Genomic DNA, 15027 nt, shown 5'->3' with positions numbered 1-15027 from the left:
GACATGTGCCATACATTAAAGACATGTAATTTTGGACATGATCGACAAACCAAACATGAATCTAAAATGAAATTTGAGGATTAAGGATAAAAGATTTGACGTATTTAATTAAATTGATTGGGTTAGAATTAACCCATATAGTCTTATAAACATTCTTCTGACACAAGTCCAACTTGAATTCCCCCCTCCCCTAATTCCATTCTCTCATCAGCAAATTTTGAGTCCCTCTTAATTTATAACCGAAGTGGGTAAAATGGGTTCAAATTTTAGAAGTTTGCCGGCCTCGAACTGGCTTGATGAATCTTTATCTTTCCAAGGTTTGTCGGTGGCAAACAAACTGGCACCATTATACCATCCTCTCTGCAGTTGTCCTTCACAGGAATATAAAAGCTTGCCACTCTGGGGAAGGTAGGGGCACGCCATTGGCTGGCTGGCTCACCATTAGCCGCCATGCCTCACCCAAAGTACACCTCTAAACAACCTGTACGTGTGATATCCAACATAAGGTACGTGCAACGGACCCACAATCAATGAGGTCGGGCTGGCCCTTAATCACCCACCAGTACTAGATTAGCTAATGACTGCATGTACTCTTCTTTTTGACAACTCGAAGAGAAATGTTATTTAGTATTCTCACATAGAAGACGTTTTTATATGTCAACTTAGCTTATAAGAAGTAAGCTTCAATGCAAGAACTGTGCTTTTACACAGCTACCCCTCAAGAAGTGATTGGCCCAAAAAGGTAGAAGAAAGGCTGAATTTTATTTATTTTTTTGCTAGGATTGACAACATTCATCGACTTTTGGAGGTTCTTCAACTTTGAGGCAAATACCTTGTTCCTAGCAAGATTCACATATTGTTGACCAGAAAATCGAAGTCTTCATCATAAGACTGCAAGAAAGGTTAGAAAAAGCACACCACACATATATATAATGCCTGTATTACATCCACTCTTCAACACATTTGAGTCGTATTGGCTTCGAAGTTTTGATTTTTTCAGGCCACTAATTATTGGCTTGTCAGTCAACAAGCAATCCAACTCCTTGATGAATCTTTCCATGGCTGGAGCAGGCAAGGAAATTGGGACTACAATCCCATCCTCTCCCTTGCTGTTCTTATAAGGTACGTAAAAGCTTAAGCTTACCGCTCCCGCCCCACTTTTTGCTGGTCCACCATAAGTTGCCATGCCCCACCCAAAGTCCACCTCTCTGAACCGGGCACGTGTCACATCTGACACTATATACGAAAGATCGCACCATAGTGAAGTGGGGTCGACCTCTGTTCACCAACATATCAGCACATTATCGCATGTACTCCTCTGTCACCTCGTTTTTCGCCTTCTTCACCAATTCTATAGCGTAATCTAATGGATTCTCACAGAGCTTCCCAGAGGTTGTTACCGCCGCGGGGTACACGAAAACATTACCATAGTAACCAGTCGGTAACGGAGGGTTCAATTTGTTGCCTTCAGGCTCACCTCCTCATCACGATCATGTTGGAGCGCTATGGTACGACAACGCCAAAGGCAGGCGGTGATTATCTCGAATGTGGAGCATTGGCTCAGGTGACGTGGCATGAATCTACGGAGGGTAGACACCTCAATAGGGCCGAAGGAGGAGGAGCGGTGAGCAAAGTCGTCAAGTGAGAGGAAGGTGCCCTTAGTGTTGGCCACTTCGTCATACTCTCGATGTGTGCACGTCACGCTTGTTGGGTCTCTCGCATTGAGTAGGTGCCTTTGCCACATGGGTTGGATAGATGGAGCACGCACACCATGCGCCATCTCGGCCATAGCCATCATGAACTGAACCAGCCCAATAGCATCACTCATTGTGTGGTTAAGGCGTAGGGCCGGGTGAAGATGAATCCACCAAACTTGAGACGTATCACCTGCCAATCAACACAACAAAAGGGCAAGTAGATGTTTAATTTAGATAGTTGTGAAGTACGTTTTATGAGCTTTAGTAAGTTTTAAGAGTTTTTTTTTTTTTTTTTTTACTTTGATTTGATAACGTGCATTTTTTAGACACAATTCTTCCAGCTTAGTTGACAATTTATGTGGTTGAATCCTTCAATTAAGCTCTTCCAAAAAGGCAAAAACCACCCCCCCACAAGTACTACTAGCTAGCTAGGGGTTAAATTCTTTATAGTTACATGTTGTTTAACTTAATGCAAAAACAAATGGACCTCTTGGTTTTAAAAGTATGGTAAATGGTACTTATGGAACATCTGATAATCATAGTTGGTCCTTTTATTAATGTTCTGTCCAATAATTTAATAGAGTACCACGTTAAATCAATAAACATGCAACTACAACGTATTTCATATGTCTCATTAATATTATTTATTTTAAAAATATTAAGGGGTGTCTTAAGCCTCCTTTCTGAGGGGTGGCATGTTGGATTGCCATGAAAGTTATTTTGGATCATTATTCATGTTGCATGAGTGGTCTAACACGTTTGACAATGTTTCTTTTCATTCTTTTGTTGATTAATTGACTATATATTCAATCGCTTACTTCCTCTATACTTAGGTTCTCCTCTTATCAATGAATTTATTTCACTTACCGAAAAAGTAGACATGTACCTACAACTTAATGTTGTGTTTGAGAAGCCATAATGAGAAGACCAATCTCTTTGGATAATTTGTATTCTAGCAATAAAATCTGAAAGAGGGTTTATGTGCAAGCAGATTATTCCATTCAATTCCCCTTAGACCAAATGTTTGAATGTAGAGTATATGGATGCAATATTTGAAATAGTTCTCATAACTGAGGTTTTTAAAATCGCATTTATTGAAATCGCAATCTCAAACAGACCCTAAATTAAATTCATGCCAAAAAGATAACAAAAACACAAATTAAAAAACAGACATAATAGTTGAATCATATTATATATGTCTCCTTTATATTCCTTTCTTTATCTTAAACTGTTAAACATCTAAACAAAAGAAAAGAAATGACCCCATTTATTCCATTCAGTTCCAATTCCCTCCGTTACCCTTTCCTTGTTCCCTTCCTCTTAAACTCTTAATCATACTGTTATACTTCCTTGCAACTTGCACGGGTGAGTAAATATCTTCTTTCTAACAATAAAATAAGAAAAATTGTCTCCAAAAATCTTGAGAGATTTGCCCCTCTGACAAGTAAAGGCCTAAGTTTGTAATTTTTACAATAAAATAGAAAGTCTTGCCATTGTCATATTCCTATGTCAGACCAATAAAAACATGTCATGCGTATTCATATCCACGTCTCACCATACCACATAGGAAAATGTGCCAATTTTTTTCCTCACTTGCCCACCAAAAATATAAAAGAAAAAAAAAAAAAAAAAAAGGAAAGGGTGAAGACAATTGTGTGGAGTGAATCACCGCTCCATAACCCTTTATGCAGTGGTGAGAGGGGTGGTGAGAGTGGCTCCTCCCTTGCCCACCTCTATAAAGGTGGATTAACATCCATTCAGAGATGAGCGATGATGTAACCACCCCACGATTCCTTTTGTTTTGTTGGGATGGAGCCATCCCACTTATCCCTATAGCTTAGCTTTCATTGGAGGTGCAAGGTGCATAGGATGGTGATAATCACCACGAATAATTGTAAAAGTTCTTCTTATGTCACTCTTGTATCGCACCAAGAATGATGCGACTTTTAAAATTACAATTTGATCAAAATTCAATTATAAGCAATTATAAGCTCAATGGTGATTTTAAGAGTCATATCATTCTTGTAGAAACACAAGAGTGACACAAGAAAAATTTGTAGCATTACTCTGGTCACCACTCCCAATTGCCCCTCTTTTTTGGGTGACATATATATATATATATATATATATATATACATTTCTTATTGGTTTGATATGGAGAACATAACTGACAAATCAATCTTTCATTAAACCAAGATGAAAAATATGACAAAAGTACTTATTTGTCACAATGCCAAAACTGAAAATTCAAACCTTCATCTCTTTTGAGCAACACAAAGGGAAGGGCTGGGGGAGGGTGGGGGATCTTTGCTGCTAATCTAATCTAAAAGAGAAAACAGGGTACAATGTATTGGGAATGCTTCCAAATTATTGATGGAAAGCGGCCCATTTTACAAACAAAATGTGCTCTTGCATTTGCTATGCAGCTGGCCCTTGTAGTTGACCAGGTTTTGAATTGAGGCAAGATGGAGTGCATATCTGCAAGAGGGCCAATCTGCCAGTCAGCAGTAATACAACTGAAAAAGTGTACTAACAAGGTTAAAGTTGCAGAAGGAGCTCTATCCTCTATGCCAGGCGATCATATAAATGAGGAGCTAATAATACTCTTGCATTTAAACACAACCCATGTGATTTTTAATGATAGAGAAGGTATATATTAGTTTTTCCAGAAAACAATAAACAATCTGCTCTAATATTATTAGAAACTGGTCAATATATCTCTCTTTTCCAAGGCCAACAAAGTTGAGTCCTAGCAAAAATAGGAAACTCAGTCCAACAAAAAGTAATTTCCAGCTTCACCACCGTCATTCAAAAAACTAAAAAACCACCATCTTTATCCTGAAGAAGCTAAAACATCTACCCATACTCAACTGCTGTACAGACAAAACCGACGGCTACCAAAACGCCTTTCAAGAAAACCATAGCACTTGCAGAAGAAACTGCCACAAGAAAATCACCAACTTTCTTCCAAGTGAACGCCATTACCATTGCTATACACACCATTTACTGATCCATTGGATGACTTAATTGCGCCTCCATTTTGGTGGATTTCCATCATCGAGTGTCCATTACTCATCGCACTAGTCAAGGGCTTCCTTACATGGCCATTGTCATGTAGGACAGTCTCTAAGCGCCCACATGCTGCTGCTATAAGTCCTGCAAACATGACCAAGAAATAACATCAGCCCGCCAAAATAGATGCAAATTCATGAGGTAAAGCTGTTAGAATTCTAAGTATTCAGGAATAAGGCACACTTCTACTTCTATAGCGAACAGACACGATAGTTACTGACACATAAGAGAGTATATGCTTCTATTACTTGATAATAATTATAGTTGCACTGATCGTTCGCAAGGAACACTTTCTTGTGCCCCTAAACAGACATACATGAACAGAGACATGCCAACAGTTCGCACAAAGCAACCTTCCACGATATCGATAAGGTCACTATAATAAATAACAAGAAATATCACTACAACAATCACTCAAACTGAGAATAGATTACCCATATAGTCGTGTTCTAAAGAAGCCTGCTCTAAATCACGACTACCTTATTGAATTCGAGGAAAAAAAAAAAAAAAAATCAAGGAGGTAATTACTTGAGAAAACTACACTTATCGCCCTCAATCTTTCACGCAATTTGTAATACCCCAAATCTTTTAATTTGATTAATGTATCCTACTGATCTACCATTGGGTTGCAATATCCACCTCTTCCATGATCCAAAATGAAAAAAGATACCTTGCATAATATAAAAAAAAAAACATTCCCAACATAGAAAAAAGGAAAAAGTAAATAAAGACAAACCTTCAAAAAACTAAAAGGCATCACTTTGGTCTATTATAATTTTTTTTCTTTTTGTGTTTTTAGTTTTATTCAGAATGGTCCTTTTTTCTGTATTTTTATGCAAGGTATTTTTGTCATATTGGAGGAGGAAGAGAGACAATGCAACCTCAATGGTAGTAGATCAGTAGTAGGGTACATTAACCAAATTGAAAGATTGGGGAGACATTGTAAATTTCATGGTAAATTGAGGGTAGTTAGTGTAGTTTTTCCTAATTACTTCTATCCATCTGTTGCCTTAAAAACTTCATCCAATAAGTCATCATGCAAAATATATACATGGCATACAAACATATACAAAAAAATTACTGAAGATACTACAATTGTTAGTGGAACACTTTCAAATGGACTCTGCTAAAATTATTGAACCTAGAAGGAAATGAGGTTAGGATGCTTGCCTGATAAACAAATACTGAGAAATAAAAAGTACCTTTCAAAGTGACAGATTAAAAAATTAGGATCTGTATCAAACCATGGCCCTAAAAGTTACAATGTCTGCATACATACTATTTAGAATGACTTCCTTTTAATGGTGAATGTTAAAAATAATATATGGATCAACGCATCATTAACATACAAGTAAAGGCTTGACCTTTATTATCAGTCACCAATGTAACATCAAATAATTTGATAAGTTGTAGTTCTTGCGATGCATCAGCAATTGATTCCAAGGTGCCATTGAAATCAACAATTGGGTTTTAGAAGTACCTAAGAATAGTGCAGAAGGTTTTCCAGGTCTTGACTTAAACTCGGGATGGAACTGAACACCAACAAAGTATGGATGACTCGGCAACTCAACAATCTGCATTCATTACACCAATAAACTGCTCAAAATTACCAGAAACCAAACAATTGATAAAGTTAAAGACTGATGAATCTTGCATTTGTTTCAACCCCATAAACTTAATGTTCATCGTATACATTATGACCTATCCTGCTACAAATACTTACCTCCATGCGCTGACCAGTTTCATCTCTGCCAACAAAGGACAGACCAACATTTTCAAGTTTTGATATCATATTTGGATTGACCTGTAAAACAGAAATAATTTTCAGTGACTAATTAGTCAAGATGGTACACACTGTATCATTTTTCCATAAAAAACAGTGGTATGCATGCATGGATTATGTAGGACTATGGGCACATCACCTCATATCTATGCCGATGTCGCTCATCAACAAAACTTACATTGCCATACCTAAACATAAATTCAAATCATATGGCCAAGTTAGCTGAGTTGAGATGTCTGATGAGTATCCATTAAATATAATCATGACATTCATCTCACAAGGTGTCACTATAAGTTCCTACATGGAGATAAATTGTACAGTACAAAACATATTAATCATCACTGTAGTATACCCCCAACGAAGTCGTGGAGGGTGAATGGTGGTATATGTAAGCTTAAGTTGGTACTAAGTCCTTACAGCTTTGCAGATATGCAATCGGTAACATTGAAGTAAGTCCTCCTTGATCCCAGCCGCATAGTACCACCCATAAGAGTTTTTGAACCCTAATATATAGAACAGAGACTAGGTTAACCAGATTGAACATTGCTATTTGACATCAGCTTCATTAAGAAGTGTGCAAAGAATAAATACCTCTGGCATAAATATTACACAAGGATTTGTAGTTTCAGGATCAAACTCTGTGCTGTTAGCGTCATGCAAACCAAGAACAGATCGTGCAAACTCAATAACAGCAATTTGCATCCCCAGGCAAATCCCTAGGAATGGAACTTTTTTCTCTCGAGCATATTTTGCTGCAAGAATTTTCCCTTGCACTCCTCTATCACCGAATCCTCCTGGAACAAGTACACCATCAACACCCTGCAATGGAAGACTTTTTAGAAGATCAATGGGAAAAATAACTGCACATTAAATAAAGTGCAACCAACAGTCATTAAGAAAACATAATATAATTTTAAGGCAATCAATCCTTGAAGAAGACTCACCTTTAAAAGATCCCATGCTGCTTTATAAACATCAGGGGCCTGCAAGCAGCAGAAGATAGAAGTCAATTTTTGATTAACACATAATAAATAAATGAGTAAATCACACAACCTTCCCTTCAGATATCACAAAATGAAAAAGACATCCCTTCTTGTTTCTTAGATAGCACTGGCCTTACTTGTTAGGGTTATGAGACGAAAGACATTAACAACAAATGTTGAGTAATGCTAAAACTACATTTTTATCCCACAATTATTTCATAATGCTTACAGGCAGTCCCAACCAACACTTGATTAGTTCTTGTTAAAAAAATTCCATGGATTGGTTGAGAGTGTCACATCAACATTGTGGAATAATTGTGGGATAAAATGTGGTTTATAGCAATTCTCACAAATGTTAGGTTAATTTGTTACCCCTATATTGACTAATAGCATCTTTTTCTCTCTCTTTGACAACATTTTGGAGAACATGGTGAGAGATTCCGAGAGTGCAAATCTTCATCTTGAAGGATTTTCAACATTTCCAAAGAAAAAACCAAGAGGGAGGATAAAGCTCTAGCAAAGATATGTCAAATTAGATGCATCCCATGACCTCCATTATTAATACGACTATACGACACTTCCCAACAACCAGAAAGCCAGATCAATGTGTCATTGTCACTCAACCAACCTTTATTCCCTATCTTTGATTAATCCATTACCCAACAAAAAACACAAATAACCACACAGGCTACCACTTATTTTGCTACAAATCCCACCTACTATCAACACCCTTCACTAGAGAACCACTGTGCTGGTCACAGCAACAAATCCTTCATCTCACTAAAATAGATGTCTTTAAGCTATCCATATGCAAAATTTATATGCTTAATGGATAAAAAGAATAAGAACGAAGATGAGGAAAATAACAGAAAAAATTGGGGAAATGAAATGAAAACAGACATGCAGAGGAGGGGGTTGTATTAGAGGAAAAAATAAAGAAAAATATAATGGGAGAATGGATGTGGCAGAAGCTCTTTCATTAGTTTCCTTCTTTTTTTTTTCTTTTTTTTTTTTTCTCCTTTGGTTGTTGAAATCTAAATATAGAGGGGGATCTTTCCCTGCTCTTTTTTCTCCTTCTAACCATGTGTTTCTCTTGTATACTTCCTATGCACATGTATTGTACTTTACACTTTTAATGATATCTCGATTACTTAAAAAAAAAAAAAAATAGAGGGATCTTGAGAAGAAAAACAAGGAATGGCCTTAGATTTGTGTTCTGCATGTAAAGCACAGTGGTGAGACCAGTGGACTTCACGCACAAGCATAGTCAGCCTTTTCTATTTTTTTCTCCCTTTTTCTTTGTACATAAATGTTCTTAATTGTTTAAAGGCTATTTCGAAACAAAAGGCATATTTGATGATGTGGCCTTTAACTTCCATCAGTGACAATTAACAGAACAGGGAAAGTGCTAACCTTACATAAAAATATAATGAGTGGACTGTCAATTAAAAATAAGGAAGATGTCTCTGTTATTTCATTAAACCTCAAGGGAGGGATGTGCAATCTATCCTAAATAAATATTATTAAGGCAAGAAAAAAATGGTATCCACCTCTTTAGCAGTACTGTCTTCAAGGTCACTTGCCGCAATCCATTCTACAATAAGCTTCCGGTGGCAAGCGACAGAAGCATGCAAAAGAGCCTGACACAAGAAGCTAGATAGTAAGATCTCATCAACCACTACGTTAAAAGCATGCAACATATGAAACATGTAATAATTGCTTTATATGTACAAAAAATTATGCATGACTTTTCTATAGCACAAGAAAATGTATATAGAATAGATTTGTCTTTAACCCTTGCAATCGAAGAACTAACACGTGTGTGTATGTATGTGCATCTTTCCCACCTTCAAGTGGAGAATAGGAGCCTCCCCGATCTAACCCCAAGTTCCTCATTTTGAAAGGATAGCAAATGCCTAGACACACCCACTTACACCATCACCTTATTTATAGGTGTAAATTGAAGGATAAAGTTGTCAAATTATAATTGGGGAGGATTAAAAAAAAAAAAAAAAAAAAAAAAAAAAAAAAAAACCAAACAAAATCCTCTTCTCCACCCGAAGTGGGGAGGATAAAGAAAACCCATACAAAAACCTCTCCTCCACCTGGAGTGGGGAGGATAAGAAAACCTATACAAAAACAAACAGATCCGAAATAAGGACCAAGTGGGCTATTTCAAAATAACGTTCAGTGGCTAATTGGTCCACACAATTTTATATTCACAATATTGCAGCTGCCATGATGATAGTGAATTGCATACATCATTCACTGAAATGGTGTATGTATCCAAGTTGAAATATTCAACACAACCATTTTTTTTTTATAAGTAATAACCAGTCTTATTAAAAGCGTAAAGCGCCCCAAAGTACACTGGGAGTATACAATAGGATCACCTAACTAGAAAGGGAAAAACGAACAAGAAAATCACATAGCTAATCGACATCGGAAAGACATGCGCAACAGTCCAAAGGTACAAAGCATGATAACAAGAGGATAACCATACAAGGTGAAAAGGATAACTTAAAGAAAAATTTAATCTTTTTTCTTCAGCAACTTCCGAAAATCAAAATCATGTGTCCTATTACCAACAATTACAAACTCCTTGGGAGACAAGTGATTCTACCCTTAACAGAAACAAGTATTAAATAGAAAAGAAGGAAAATATGGGTCACACCACAAAAGGAAAATTTGCACAAACACACATGCATATGTGCTGTGGCGCACACAGATGCACACTAACAATTTGTTATTTCAAACTGCATTAGTACTTAATCCAAGTTGTAGTAAATGCAAATACAATTGCTCTACATCAATTAGGCTATAAGCAGAACTAAGACGACAGCATCTAAATGTAAGAGAAGTTCACCAGTGTACTAAAAGAAGCAATTTGCATGCAAATAAAAAATGTCTTGATGATTAATGGAAATAGGATTTACATAGCCTCGAACAGTAAAGCAACTTACCTTTAAAACAGAGAGGTAAGAATCTGAAAGGCCTGTGTATTTTCCAACCATAGCAATTCTAACCTGCAATACCAACGGCATTCCGAGCATTATTCTTCGGATTATTCAAATAAATGGGTATCAACATATGTATGAAAATGCCTTTAACCTACAGGATCATGCAATGTGTCAAAAATTTTTGTCCTTGCAGTCCATTCCTTTAACTCAGGCTTCCTAGCAACACTGCAAATTATGGAAATGTTAGTGGGCCGCTGGAAAACAAATGCCTCTTGAAGTAGCATAAACATTGTTGACACAGTGGAACCCTATAAAGGAGAGAGAGCAGATGTGGCAAAAGAAGCAAGAAATAGATTAAACAGGAAAATAAAAAGAGAGAGAGTGAGTTAGTAAAACAAACCCTAGAAGGTTCAGCCCTTTCAGGATTGCTTCATGTGCCTTCTGATCCTATTTGTGATGGTGGGGGAGAGAGAGACAAACAAAACATTTTCAATCCTTTCTGAGAAACGAGTATGAACATAAACAGTTTCAAAATTGATAACAATAATACTTACTTTTAATAGCAAAGGAACGTGCCATATGTTTGGGACATCATAGAGAGTAACAATGTTTTCCTCCTGTAAATAAGTCATCTCTGCTTAGAAATCATAACTAATGGTTTAGAGAAAGGCAAAGGAAAACATCACACAGTCAGAGACAGACACACAAACATGCATATTGGTATGTAAGTGATCATACTGGAATGTGGCAAAATTGGGCAAGTTTTCTCTTAACATTCTCGTCAAGTGCCTGTCAAGGACAAAATTATAAACTTGAGACTACTGCTGTTGCATGAAGTTCATGAAAGAGAAATAGAGAAAGGGAAAGAAAGATACTTTTGTACTACGACAGGCTAGAATATTTGGCGTCAACCCCAGTCCTCTAAGTCCCCGAACACTATGCTGGGTAGGCTTTGTTTTCTATTGAAAAATTGAGCACACTACTAATTAAAGCCATCCTATTTTTTATCATACCAAACAACAAGATGTATAAGGCAATGCTTCAGTGCTATCCATATTCATGAAATATAAAACTAGTATGCACCACAAAAATAAATGCAGCGTTGAATACCTGCTCACCAACAACATTAAGAACAGGGACGAGGCTGACGTGAATTAAGCAGAAATTACCAGAGCCTAATACAAGAAACGCTTGGTTAACACCAGTTCACATAAATTCAAAAAAGACAAAAATTACTTACAAGAATCTCTAAAATAACATGGTGCATTCATTTTTCTTACCCACACGGTATGAAAATTGGCCAAGCGCCTCAATAAATGGCATCGATTCAATGTCTCCTGCATAATACGCATTTATTTTAAGCTTAACAATATAACTAGGGAATAGCTGGTCTTGATTCACATCAAAGATGTTAATGTACCTATAGTTCCACCCAATTCAATGACACAAACATCAGCTGGACCTTCTTGTCCATCCACTGGTATTTTTGCTACACGCTCTATCCACTCTTGAATGGCGTCTGTAATGTGTGGAACAACCTAGAGTAAAGCAAACATAGAAACAAAATTCATGAACTATAAAGAATAATGAAAAGCTTTATTAGACAAGGAAAAAAGTTGAATAATGAAAAGACCTGGACAGTCTTTCCAAGGTAATCGCCTCTTCTCTCCTTGTCAATAACGGACTGTTAAATATCAAAACAAAGAATTAAGGACAGCAATAAGTCTATGGTATTTCAGACAAACTCAAGTTGGTAGACATGACTACAAACAGAAGTATAAATTTAGTATACCTGATATATTTTACCAGTTGTAATATTGTTGTCACGGGTTAACTTAATGTCAAGAAAACGTTCATAATTTCCAAGGTCAAGGTCCACCTTCAAAGGAAAAAGCAAGTCATTCTTTGTTTCCATAACAATAATAGATCGTACCACCCTCTAAAGACAAAACATAGTAATTGAATATATATATACATAAGTGGTTTAAAGGATATGAGATAAGAACACAGATAACCCAAAGTTACAAATCAGTGAAAGTGTGGTTAAAAGTAGTGTCAGAACCATCTTCAGCTTGCAGTAATTATTCTATCCGGAAAGCTGACATTTCTTACACAAATGCTTTCTTCACCTTATGTGGAAAATAGACAAACAGAAAAAACAATCCATGAAGTCAATTTACCTCACCGCCATCGTCTAGGACAAATACCTCCCCGTGCTCAAAAGGAGACATTGTCCCCGCATCTGTGTTCAGGTAAGGATCTGCATGTATGGAACAAATTAAAATCATAAGAAGAACAATACAAATTATGGTTTGAACCTATCCAAGCCATCCCTACCAAACACCACTTAGGTTTGGACCAACACAGGATAAGGACACTTTTAATGACAAATAAAAGAGATGGTGCTTATTACATGCTTGACTTAAATACCTTCTTTCTCAATAATTTGGCATCCAAGATGGTATTTTAAAAATATGCACCATGACTCTAACACGCTAATGAAGGCATTGGTTCTTAATGGTAAACAGGGCTTTGTTTGATAAATTTTTTTTCCTTCTCCCTTTTCTCCCTTTTGTTTTCTCTTTTCAAAACAAAAACATTAACAAACAACTCAAAACACAATACACTCATAACTGTTTCTACCTTTATGTCACGTAGAATTCTTTTTTAACAAAAAACACTCTAAGAAACATTAACAAACGGAATCGTACCTTTTCTTGCACAGTAAGAAATTAAACTGAACCTATAACGTCACGTGTTTCATATTTGACCAACACCTAATTGATGAAAAATGATACCATTTTCGTGTGAAAATTTTTCCATTTGCATTACAAAATTACCAATTTAGATATCTGGCAACAGAAACTATGAATGAGATTGCAAATGCTCAAGATGATTGCCCAGCCAATCCATTCATTAATGACTTTAGTAGTAACAAGAATTAAAAAAAAAAAAAGAAAAAAAAAAAGGTAAAAACAAAGAAAAATACAAGATATCAAAAATTCTATTTAAAAAAAAAAAATCCAAAAATGCACCTGAAAAACCAAGACAGAGAGAGAGCAAAATACCAATCTTAATGGAAGTAACACGCAGTCGACAGGCTTTAAGGAGGAGTCCAATACTGCTAGCAGTGACCCCTTTGCCTAGACCGCTAACTACGCCTCCCGTGACCAATACGTACTTCATTTTCGCTCTTTTATCTTCCTTCTACAAAAATCCAAACTCTGATGGAACCAAACAACAACCCACTATTGTTACAAAAAAAATAAAATAAAATAACAACAACCCACTATCAAAAATTTCTCAAACCACAGCTTAAAAAAACTAGAGCACCAGAAGCACTAGTTATAGCAACCAACTAAGACCCAGTTCGTCTTTCTTCTCATAGAATCAAAGAATGTTTGCCACAACGTCAAAGAAGAAAGCACGAATTTATACTACCAAAGAAAAAGGTAGCATGAACGGAGAGAAAAATGAGGGAAGCTAACCTTTTTCACAATGGCGGTATTTACGAAGACTTTGCCCCTTTTTTGCTTTCTGGGATTTGCTGTGGCTTTCTGTGACGCTATCAAAGTCCAAGTCTTTACAACAACAAAAAATAAAAAAGGATTAGAGCTCTCTCTTTCGATTAAGAAAGAATATATAAAGAAAAGATACACCCCGACCGAATGAATGAAATCGGAAAAACAGAAACAGAGATGCTCTTGTTTCCCACCAAGTGTTGTTCTGTACTATGGAACAACGCCCCAAGTGTTGTTCTGTAATATGAAAGAACGGCTCAGGTTTTGAGTTTGGCGTTATCGGGTTCGGATAATAATCGGGTCATGTGTTCGGATCTTAGTCGGGTTACTCGTTTAAGACCCGGTTAAATTTCGGACCCGCCACAACCTTTTTTTTGAAAAAAAAATGTCAAAAAAACCCTAACCCAGGCATCGCCGAATGCCCGTATCAGCCATTCAGCCCTCTCTCTCATATCTGAAACTCTCTCCACAGTATCACAGTATCACGCTCGGCTTGGCCTCCTCAATCCTCACAGGCGGACTCAGGGGCGGAGGGAGGGGGGTTGAGGGGGTCAAATGCCCCCCCCCTCAACTCCCAAAAATTTCTCTAACTCCTAGAATAAATTTTACCTATGCCCAAGTTAATGCTCATACTCAGCAACTCATCATGGGCAAATTTGCCCACCCTCCATCGTGATCTGCTTTTGTTGTCACTGATCAAAGGGTTTCTGTAATTAGGTTAAAAAAATTACAAAAGCTGAAGAGAGACCAAGGTTGAAGACGATGCAGTTCTTTGGTTTTTTTTTCGTCTTTTCAAAACACACCGTTTAGCTTAAGTGAGCACTTTTTGTTTGTTTGTAAATAGAAAAACTGCCCCCGGCAAAATGCTAAAGAAATTGTCCGTCAACAATTTTAAAAATCTGGTTCGTGCAATATATCTAGGGTTGTTAAGTGAGCGAAGCGTCTCGCGAGCAAGCTCGGTTTTTGCTCGACTCGAATATTAAATGAAACACTTCATTAACACAAATTCCA

The 15027-nt window shown here is 36.8% G+C and overlaps 1 protein-coding gene and 1 pseudogene across 5 annotated transcripts; both read right to left on the bottom strand.

Annotated features, from left to right (window-relative positions):
- Positions 1 to 883: 883 nt before the first annotated feature.
- Positions 884 to 1875, bottom strand: LOC132167537 (benzyl alcohol O-benzoyltransferase pseudogene; annotated as a pseudogene).
- Positions 1876 to 3852: 1977 nt separating this feature from the next.
- On the bottom strand, positions 3853 to 14795 carry LOC132179914 (uncharacterized). 5 transcript variants are annotated; one of them, XM_088512942.1, is made up of 24 exons: positions 14626 to 14795; positions 13984 to 14076; positions 13564 to 13719; positions 12676 to 12755; positions 12288 to 12374; positions 12129 to 12179; positions 11916 to 12033; positions 11776 to 11832; positions 11606 to 11670; positions 11371 to 11454; positions 11234 to 11284; positions 11050 to 11112; positions 10896 to 10942; positions 10651 to 10720; positions 10499 to 10561; positions 9086 to 9175; positions 7497 to 7535; positions 7144 to 7371; positions 6970 to 7055; positions 6692 to 6740; positions 6493 to 6573; positions 6250 to 6343; positions 4683 to 4853; positions 3853 to 4175 (listed from the first exon to the last, which is right to left on the bottom strand). In XM_088512942.1, exons 3-24 carry the CDS (start codon positions 13679 to 13681, stop codon positions 4021 to 4023), a joined length of 1947 nt encoding a protein of 648 aa, XP_088369068.1. In that variant the 5' UTR covers positions 13682 to 13719; positions 13984 to 14076; positions 14626 to 14795; the 3' UTR covers positions 3853 to 4020. The 5 variants fall into 5 exon arrangements, with proteins under 5 accessions (XP_088369068.1, XP_059448721.2, XP_059448703.2 ...); XM_059592738.2 differs by lacking the exon at positions 14626 to 14795 and adding an exon at positions 14211 to 14300 and having other exon boundaries at positions 13564 to 13743; XM_059592720.2 differs by lacking the exon at positions 14626 to 14795 and adding an exon at positions 14211 to 14300.
- Positions 14796 to 15027: the final 232 nt, after the last annotated feature.

This window comes from Corylus avellana, chromosome 2 (assembly GCF_965113065.1).
Source record: "Corylus avellana chromosome 2, dhCorAvel1.hap1.2, whole genome shotgun sequence".
Taxonomy (NCBI): domain Eukaryota; kingdom Viridiplantae; phylum Streptophyta; class Magnoliopsida; order Fagales; family Betulaceae; genus Corylus; species Corylus avellana.
This window is presented reverse-complemented; position numbering and strand designations above follow the sequence as displayed.

What these genes read in the sequence shown, in the direction of transcription:
- LOC132179914 (XM_088512942.1), bottom strand. Translation starts at nt 13,681, where the DNA reads ATGAAGTACGTATTGGTCACGGGAGGCGTAGTTAGCGGTCTAGGCAAA. An exon ending in TTAATGTTGTTGGTGAGCAG is followed by an intron (nt 11,455 to 11,605) that starts GTATTCAACGCT and finishes ATTTTTCAATAG; the next exon opens with AAAACAAAGCCTACCCAGCA. An exon ending in CAGCATGGGATCTTTTAAAG is followed by an intron (nt 7,372 to 7,496) that starts GTGAGTCTTCTT and finishes CTTCCATTGCAG; the next exon opens with GGTGTTGATGGTGTACTTGT.